We start from the raw sequence: 9,591 nt of genomic DNA, 5'->3' as shown, positions 1-9,591 counted from the left end.
ACCTGGGCCTCCCGGATCTGGACTGGGAAGCCGAACCCTGGGCCTTCCATCCCTGATTTGGGCCTGGCTGTTCTGGTCAGGAGTTCCACACACACACACCCTCCCCCCCTTGTAACTGCAGCCTTGGCAGCCTGTCAAACAGCCCTGCCCTCTGTCCCCAGCTTCAGTGCCCACTACTCCTCACATGACCTTGGGTGAGGGGCAGGTCACAATGAGTCTGAAGAGGTCCTGAAGGCAGCAGGGAGGGGCCAGCAGAGGGACCAGGCCAGGAAGATGGGATCCCCCCAGCACCAGCCACCTGGTGGGGCCTCTAAACTCACTGGGACCTTCTCTGGCCCGGCCCTGAAGCCTCAGTAGGGTGAGTATGTCACCAGGAGTCAGCTCACAGCTGACTGCATCTGGGAGTGGGGTGTGGTGGGGAGGAAGCAGCCTCCGAGACCCCAGTGTCAGAAACTGGGGGCAGGTCTGGGGCTCTCCCTTATAAAGGGGGAGTTTGTTAAAAAATATGTGTCTCGGCCCCACCCCAGAACTTCTAAATCAGAATCTGGGGCATCTGTATTTTCAACAAGCTCCACACCCGAGAGGGTCTGAGGTCCCAGCAGGAGACAGATACTGAGCAGCTTCCAGGTTTCCTAATTCTCAGGGGACCAGGCGAGCAAGCTCTGAAACAGTGGCAGCCTCCAGAACTTGACACCCCGATGTGCTAAGTGCTCTCTACCAGGTCGGTATTTCACTCTTACAAAGGAGCAGGCCCTCTGTTGTCCCCATTCTGCAGATGAGGCCACTGAGAGGAGTTATCAGTTGGCTTGCCCCAGGTTATAAAGCTATTAAGTAGTGGAGCTGAGACTAAATCCTCAGTAATAATTTAAAACCCATCATAATGATAGCAGCTTGTGTCTGTTGAGCACCTACGACGTGCCTGAGACTATTTTAAGCCACTTACGTGTGTGCTCGCTCGGTTGACCGTCACAGCAACTCAAAAAGGTGGTGCTCTTACCGTCACCATTTTCCAAGGGAGGAAACAAGAGGCTCGGAGAGCTCTAGCCTGAAGCCACTCAGTGCCTAGCGAGCCAGAGATGTTATTACCCCCAGACCACGGTTCCCGGCTCTGGGCACTGTGGCCGGAGCTGGCCTATGCTCTCCTCTCCACTTCACACGGCACCCCCTGCCCCCACTGGCGTGAGAAGGCCCTGAGCTGAGCGCAGGGTCAGACACGCGGCGGCGTCGCCCCAACCCCCGCCCCCGGCATATGGAGCCCAAGGGGTTCCCCAGCAAGGGCGATCGCGGAAGGAGAGACCCTCTTCTGCCCAGGGTGCCTTCACATGAGCTCCGACCAGCCGATGGCGCAAAAAGATGGGGGGACTCAAGGGCCTCCGGGGGCGGCACCGAGGGGTGGCAGGCCTCCAGCGGCGAGTCGTCACCCACAAAACCTGGGGTGGGCGTCTGGAGCACCGTGCCGCGCCTTCCCGCCCTGCCCAACGTGCCCCAGCGGGCAGCGCCTAACAGGACAGGGCTAAGGTCGCTACTGCCGTCTCTCCTGCTCTGGGCCAGCATACCCCGGACACTGGGGTCCCAGCTCCCCAAGTCCAGAGAGTGCAAGGTCTCCTGGAGGGGCTCGGCCAGGGAGGCCCAGGACTCCTTGGGTGCCCACCTAGGAAAATTCCCCTCTAGCAGATTCCAGGAGTTCCTGTGCCAGATGGGGGCCGACTGTGTCCAGCAGCCACAGCCACCGAGTGAGGCCCTGCTTAGATCCCCAAGGGGGCAGGGCAAGGGCGGGGCTGTCATGGGTGGGTGGGGCCCACCACCTTGCACAGAATGATACTGTGAGTTGAGTACCTGGCAGAGTCCTCGCAACCACCCTTTGAGGGCGGGTTTCTTATTGCCTCTGTTGTAAGGATGAGGAAACTGAGGCCCAAGGTCATAAAAGTAGGAAGACCCTAGTAAGGACTGTCCCCAAGCAAAGGTTCGTAACTATTTCCACCTCCTCCTGGCTTCCAGCATCCTCAGAATCTCAACCTCAAAGGGATGTGTCAGAGCACGGCCTACGTCCTCCTCCGTGTCCCAACTGCTCCTTCCTCCCAGACCTGAGGTAAGTGTCGGTGACCTGCTGGTGGGGACAGTGTTGTCACCGACGCTCCGAAGGTGGAGGACCCTGATCACTCATGCCAGATGTGGCCTCTTTGTCTTCAAGGGGCCAGACATCATACTTTCAGAATAGTCCTAAGGAGATTTCGCTCCATCAGATACCTACCCTGGGGCCGCTGAGGAAAGATCACGCACAATTTACCAACATCAAGAAGGCCGACAAGTGAGTTATGGGAGGGTGGGGAGGGCAGTGGGGAGAAAGAGCATTTCTTTCCTTCTTTCCTCTGTCTCCCACCTATCTATCCACCTATTCTTCCACTTACTCATTCATAATCCATCCATGAATCCACCCATCCATCCAGTCACTCATCATTACATAGACCTATCCATGAATCAGGTTTTCTCCCAACCCGTTCAAGGATCATCCATCAGCACCCATGAATCCATGTATCCATTAATTGGGTCTTCTACAACACATTCATAATTCACCCATGAATCCATTCATATATTCATTCTCCCATTCACCCATCCATCCTTTCATACATCTTATCTGTGAGCCAGGTCTTCTACGACCTGTTCATGAACCTCCATCCATCCATCCATCCATCCATCCATGAATCCAAGTTGTAGATCAATCATTTACAAATCCTTCTATCCACTCATAAACCCAGGATACTATTCATCTCTAATCTTGTCATGCAGCCATCTACAAGTCCACATGCCCATCTACATAATTATTCATTCACCCTCTCGTACATCTACGCATCCTCCTAAGACCCAGTCCTTCTACTCAGACCTTTCCTTAATTCACCCAGCAGTTCATCCATCTGTCCACCCATTCACCCACCAGTCTTCCTTTTACCCATCCCACCATTCATTCCTCCATTTCTTCCTCTAGCATTTATTACATTTTACTCTATGTTAAATATTGGGGACAATAAAAAAATAAGGGATGAAGGTAGGAGAGGAGCCTGGGCATTAGAGCTCACCTGGGCCTCGGTGCTATAACTCTCATGGAGGAGGGAAAGAATGCAGAAAAAATTCCTCCAGCTTAAACAGGGGTGAAGGGTGAAGAGCATTGCCCATGAGTTGAAAGACCAGGGAGAATAAATACACAATATACATGCCATTCCTTCTCATCCTGGACCCATGACAGATGATATTAATTGATCACAGCACTTTTCCCCACTGAGCCTCAGCACCCTTCCTGACACAGTGCTCCAGGCAGACACCACTGATGGATCAGAGTAGGTGCCAGAAATGAAACACATTTGCCAATCCAGGAACTTTAAATCAATCAGGCCAAATAAACACATCCCTTCTCACAAGACATAACAAACACAAGTATGGAACTCATGGTCTCAAATGTCAGGACCTCAGGGACAGACACATTCACAGTGTCCCATATTTAATAGCCAATCCTTGAGCATGTGTGAGATTCCCTGGTCGGCCCCAGAGGGGAGGGGGACTCCAAGGTGCATCAGAACAGGTTCCAGCAGCCTTTGAGGAGCAGCTGAGATTTCAGACCTGTGGGCAGAGCTGGAGAGTGCCTTGGCCTGGCCCGGGGGCCAGCACCGGGTGGCCGTTGGTACGCCTACCACTGTTGTATAAGTAGGTACGATGCCTGTAGCCAGGCACAGTCTTGGACACTCAGTGGGCTGATAAAAAGAGTCACCTTTGGGCCCACACAGGTGTGTGGTCAGGTAAATGGGTGCAGATACAGCAATATGTATTTACTTCAGGTCGAGCATGGCATTTATGAATAACGGAGCCATGGATGAATCAGGCAGGCCCTCCTACAGCTTTGCCCTTGCCACGGAAATTAATAACAATAAACGTAACAATAACAGATACTCTTTATAGAGCACAGGCCCTGGACTAGATGGCTCCTATAAGCAATTTGGTGCTCACTATACTCTTATAAGGAGGCTATTATTGTGCCTATAATACAGAATGCATAATTGAAAGGGGAAAACTGTGAAATGGAGACTTGAGAGCAGTCTGCTGAAGGTCACACTGCTGGGAAGGGGCAAAGTGGAGACTGACGATTATAACAAGAACAGTTCCTAGTTAGAGATGTTTACCCCTGGCCCTGCAGACCCTCAGCAGGGCAATTTGCAATCCATTTTATCTCCTCACAGCTCTGTGTGGTGGGCGTGACGATGATCCCCACTTTACAGATAAAGAAACAGAAGCTTAAAAGAGGCTTGGAACCCAGGACTGCCTGACTCCTGAGTTCATATCCTCATTCTCTCTGCTGAAGTACCTGACATATAAGTGCCGGCTCTGCAACCAGAATTCAAATTTTGGCTTCACCCCTTACCGGCTGTGTGACCTTGGGCAAGTTGTAAACATCTCTGTGCCTCAGTTTCCTCATCTGTAAAATGGGAGCTTGGTGGGGTGCTGCATGCTATGCTTGGTCCATTGCCTGGCAGGCAGGAAGTACTCAGAGGCCAGCTGCTGGGCCTGTCAGAATCACACAGTGAGCTTGTTTGGTGGATGTGTGTCGTCCAGGTGGAGTAGGAGCCTGGGGGCTCAGTTCCCAGGCCCAGCCCTCCCATGTCCCTCTCGCCTCTTTCAGCAGGGCCCATGGTATACAGGCCCCCAAGTTCAAGACCATTCTCACCCACAGCTCCTCTGGGGAAGGCTCAGGGCATCGCAGGCGGTATTGCCCATTCCGAGTGCGTTTTGCTGAGGAGACCTTACGGGATATGGCGCTCCGCTACTGGGAGCACAGCTGTGTATGTAAGCAGACAGGATGGGGAGCCCCGGGACTCCAGAAAATTCCAGCCTGGACCTGGGAGAGTAGAGGCTGTGGCCCTGGGTTCTGGGAGTAAGGGGCCAGCCTGCAAAGACTAAGAGGCCACTGACCCTGCAGAGAAGGTTCCTGAACTGTCCTCTCCAGAAGATGTCAGGGTAACCTTCAAGGACCACGTAGCGGACGCGAGGTCCAAGAAAAGTGTCCCAAAGCAGGTGGCACCAGGGAGCAGCCACAGTGTAGGCGCAGGAAACAACAGCTGCCCAGGCCTGGCCACCAATGAAGGACTTCTTGCTGCCAAGGCTTCCCACATGCCACACCTGCCCTCCTTGGAACTGGCACTCACAGCCTCCAGAACCAATGTCTGCCCGCCACACACACGGCTCACGGGGGCTGGAGAAGGTGGGAAAGCACCAGAAACATCTTCTTCCCATATCCGTGGAGGCAGACCTGCATGAGGAGGTGCCCGGTAAATTCCAGAAGATTAAAACTCCACTCTCCTGGGGAAGGTTGGCACCACCTAGTCTGGCAAAGAAGCTGGGCACCACCAGGCCTGGATTTCCCAGCAGAAGTTTGCTCTCAGCCGTTTGGGGATGGATGTGATAGTGTCTGTCAGTTTGGGCAGTTTCCAGTTTTTCTGGTGTCAAGAGGCAGGCAGGAAGATCACGTGTCCTTGCTCTGGGATAACCTTTCTCCATCTGCCCAGACTCTTCTCCATTCAGGATCCAGCAGACCCCAGGGCCTCCAACACTCAACAGCCTGCATCTATTTTTTGAGCATCTACAGTTTCAGTTTCAGGAAACAGATGCCCCAAAGCCTAGCTATGGGTAAAGCCCTAAAAATCCAGCACCTTCTTGGATTCAGGAGGGACCCTAGCCAGCTCCCGAAGAGTCACAGGAAATTGGAGACAGAAGCTGTGATTTTGCCCAACTTCTGGTTGTCTGATGGGGAAGTGAAGGCCCCGAGAGCAGGTAACACAGCAGCCAAGAAGAGAAGCCAGAGGGGCCCTGGCCCCGCTGGGAATCCAAGGAAAAGAGGTGCCCCAGAGAAACAGTTTCATACAAATGGCAGTCGGCTGGCATGGGAGAGCTTTCTGGCCAGCTGCTGGTCGCGAGAGCTGTGATTGCACCGCAGGGTGCCTGAGTGGGACCTGTGGGTACTTCTGAGCCCTTTCCGTCCTCGGGGTCTCTGACCAGCCAGAAGGGAAGCTGTTGGACAGGAAAGAAGCCCAGCCTTCAGAACCTCCCTCCATCCCCATAGGAGTCTCACCATCCTCTCTTGGACTTTCGTGGTGGGGTGACTGACCTTCCCACTGTGGAAAAGGGGGTGCATTTTGGGCTGGAGCAAGAGTGGGTATGGGGAGCACAGACTGGGTAATAAAGGCAGAAACAGTCACAAAAGATAGTTTTAAAATCTGAGCCTTCTCTGAAGACGGCCAGAAGGAGCTGCCGGGCAGCCTTGGGTTTCCAAGGAGACGCTCTGCCTGCCTTGCCTGTGGGGGAGGAAGGGGGCGTGTGTGCCCCCTCCTGGGCAGAGCTCTCACCGTACCTTTTCTCCTCCAGTCCAGCAGGGCAACGGGAACGGGCCAGCCACCCAGTCAGCAGCATGGGAGCCTGTGTTTGATAGTGTTGAGAAACGGCTGCAGAGTTTGCCCAAAACCCTGTATCCCAGGGCCGAGCAGGGGGTGGAGGCCAGCTCCCCGTTCAGCTGGGACTGCCTCGACTTGTAAGGCTCCTGGAAGGGAATGGGATTCACGCGCACTTCCAGGGCTCCCCCTCCTCACCCCACACACCTCCCTGTCCAGCAGTGGGCAGTCCGAAAGTCTGGGCCCTTGAGGACTCTGCCAGCCCCATGAGTGGACCTTGGCCTTAGGGTCCATGCAGCTCACAGTCTCCTGTCCCCCTCAGGCCCATCCCAGAGCGGCAGGGCCACCTCTCTGAGGACACTTTCATGAACAGCAGCCTGCCCTTCACCCTCAGCACCACCACCCAGAGGCAGCAGACAGACCTCAAAACCTTCCAGGGCACCCACAGCACCCTGGAGCAGGCGGGCAAATCACCCTGCTCCTGGAACCAGAAACTGGTGAGTACTTGCTGTCAGCCTGCAGCCACCGGGAGGGGTGGCCAGGGCACCGGGGAAAGCCTCCCTATACTCTCGGCTAAGGGGTGGACTCTCGAGTTGGGCTGCCTGGTTCAGATCCCAGCTCCATACTTGCAGACTGTCTTTTTGCTTTCACTTTCATCTGTAAAATGGGGTTGACAGCAGTGTCTGCCCCCTGGCACTGCAGCATAGAATGCCCCTGAGCTCTGGGCCCATCTCCCGCCGGGAGGCCCCCACAGTACCCACTGGGTCCTCCTCTTCCCTGTAGGAGTCCTTCCTGCCCCGCTTGTTGCTGCACAAGGTCCCGAAGCGCGGCCCCCCCTAAGGGATACCAGCTCCTCCTGCCTTCTGTGACTCCGCAGCAGGTTCAACAGTGCTTGGCCACTGGAGGCCAAGCCCAGGCATGGACTTGGGCCAGGGGTGAGGCGAGGCCTTCCTTGCCCCACAAATAAATGCACATCTCACCCCACGAGCCTCTCCAGATTCCTGATTGCTGGTCTCCAGGGTTCCGGGGCCAGGGGATGGAGGGGGCAGAATCACAGCTGGAAAGGAGGCTGGTGGGTGGGGACGAGGCATCCCCAGGGGTCAGGGCTTGTTCCAAGTTGAACTTTTCTGGAAGATGGGAGACACTGCCACGCACCTCAAACCTGGGACCAAGCCTCTGTCAATCTGGGTCAGCCCACACGTGAAACAGGCACCCGCCCTGACCTCTGCCCCCAGCCTCCATCTTTGATGGAACCAAAGGCTGCTTGCAGACCTTTCACTATGGGTAAGGGCATCCTGATTCAGGCTGGGGGAAAAGAGCCCTGTGTGGGCATGAACGTTTGTCTTCTGTGTGCCTCAGGCCAGGCTCACACCCTCTGGTCCCTGGAGCGCAAGCATTTGGCTGTGCTGGGGTCAGGTGTTTCTCTCCTAGCCATGGGGGGAGGGCAGTGTTTAAAGCCTCCCGGGGAGGTGGTGAAATACTGGATGGCACTACTGCTTGGAGTTTATCTGACCACTGCGCTGACCCAGCAGTGCCAGCCATACGTCTGCCTGCTAGATGTGGCCCTGCCACAACTGTGTTCCAACCCCCTGGACAAAGTTTGAGCCCCCTAAACTCCTTGAAGCTGGGGTTTGGCCTCAACGTCTCTCCGTGCCCAGGATCCAGGTCTTTATCGCCACCTGCAGGCCAGTGAGGAAACTGCCGAGGAATCCACCGCCAGGCACCCGAATAGGAAAAGGGTGAGATTTGGGCTGGGCAGACGGTGGGGGTCTTTAGGGCCAGGATGGCTTGTGGTTGGGGGAGACCTGTTTTGAAGGGGTGCCCTGGCTCCAGAAGAAAGACGACAGATCCAGGCACAATTTGGACAAACCCTGTGAGGGATGGGCTGAGGGCAGTGCTACCACCCCCTTCACAGGGGGCTGGAGTAGGATTTCAATCCCTGGGATGACCTTTTCCCTCCATCCCCTTTTCTGGACTTTCACGCCCACCCCGCACAGAATTTATATTTCTTGGAGCTTCTGTGGGTCTCAGAAGAGGCCCGATTCTCCTGCATCTCCTCCCAGTGACCTTGTGCATCCCACCTCACCCCCTCCGAACCTCAGTTTCCCGTCTGGTCGCCGGCTGCAGTGCCGCACCATGCCCACGCGGGGGCAGTGTTGGCCTGGCTTTGGCGCTGCCGGGCGCAGCTGAAACTTCTTTGCTGGTCGGTGAAGGGATTGGAAACTTTTCCCGTGGCGCGGCTCTGGTGTCGCCCGCCTCTGCGCCTCCCGCCCCGCACCGAGCTGCGGGCCCGTGCCGCCTCCTGCCATCTGCACGAGTCTGCGGCCGGACCGTGGGGGGACGGAGAGTGTCCCCCGCCCCCTGACTTCTCTTTCTGGCCTTTTTGTTGTTAAACCAAAACTGCTAAGCTTGTGACGGCGTCGTCAGTAGCGAGCACTGAAAATTGAGTCCCGAGTGCAGCGCACAGAGGCGGGGAGGCGGCTGGAAAATCCTTGCCTCCGTCTGCCCCCCGCCCCCCGCCCCGCCAAAGCCAAGCACTTTCCCCGCGGGGTGACTGGGGCGGAGGGCGGGGGCGCCTGCAGGGACCGACCGAAGGGGTGGGGGAGGGGTGGGGACTCTCCACTCCGGTCTCCCGCGGAGGCTAAGGAAGGCGGCGAGGCGTGGTCTTGCACCCTGGCTTCCTGAGAACGAGAGGCGACCCCCTTCCCCTCGCTGCTTCCCTCCGCCTTGTTGCCTCCCATCCCATCACGCCCTTCCCCATCCCTTCATTTCTTCTTTCCCTCCCCGATGATTCTCCCTTCTCCCTTCTCTCCCTCTTTCCTCCTTGACAAACAAGGATTTTGTGTCAAGAGGACGTTGAGCGTCGGCTCTGAGCCTCTCATCCCACTCACAGCACAGACACACCACACACACACAGACACCCCCCCACACACACATACAAACACCACGCAGCAAACACCACACATGCACACACTTCAAAGACGTCACACACAGATACATGCACCACAGACACACACATACACGTAAACAGACCCACACCACACACCTAGAAATACCACAGAGGACAGACATACATACCCTCCCATAGTTAGGGTGTCCCAGCAACCCCAGCCTCCACATTCTGGGGTCTACCTGCTGACCTGAAGGCCACAGATGCCCCTCA

At 55.9% G+C, this 9,591-nt stretch overlaps 1 protein-coding gene across 1 annotated transcript; it reads left to right on the top strand.

Annotated features, from left to right (window-relative positions):
* Positions 1–1,249: 1,249 nt before the first annotated feature.
* LOC308505071 (uncharacterized protein C9orf50) lies at positions 1,250–7,276 on the top strand (the record flags this gene model as incomplete). The annotated part of the gene is made up of 7 exons (XM_081066721.1): positions 1,250–1,733; positions 2,083–2,089; positions 2,192–2,308; positions 4,718–4,830; positions 6,406–6,568; positions 6,751–6,925; positions 7,212–7,276. The coding sequence occupies 7 exons, from the start codon at positions 1,250–1,252 to the stop codon at positions 7,266–7,268; spliced, it is 1,116 nt and encodes a 371-aa protein (XP_080922847.1). The 3' UTR covers positions 7,269–7,276.
* Between the last annotated feature and the right edge of the window lie 2,315 nt (positions 7,277–9,591).

Source organism: Rhinolophus hipposideros, assembly GCF_964194185.1.
Source record: "Rhinolophus hipposideros genome assembly, chromosome: 11".
Taxonomy (NCBI): domain Eukaryota; kingdom Metazoa; phylum Chordata; class Mammalia; order Chiroptera; family Rhinolophidae; genus Rhinolophus; species Rhinolophus hipposideros.
This window is presented reverse-complemented; position numbering and strand designations above follow the sequence as displayed.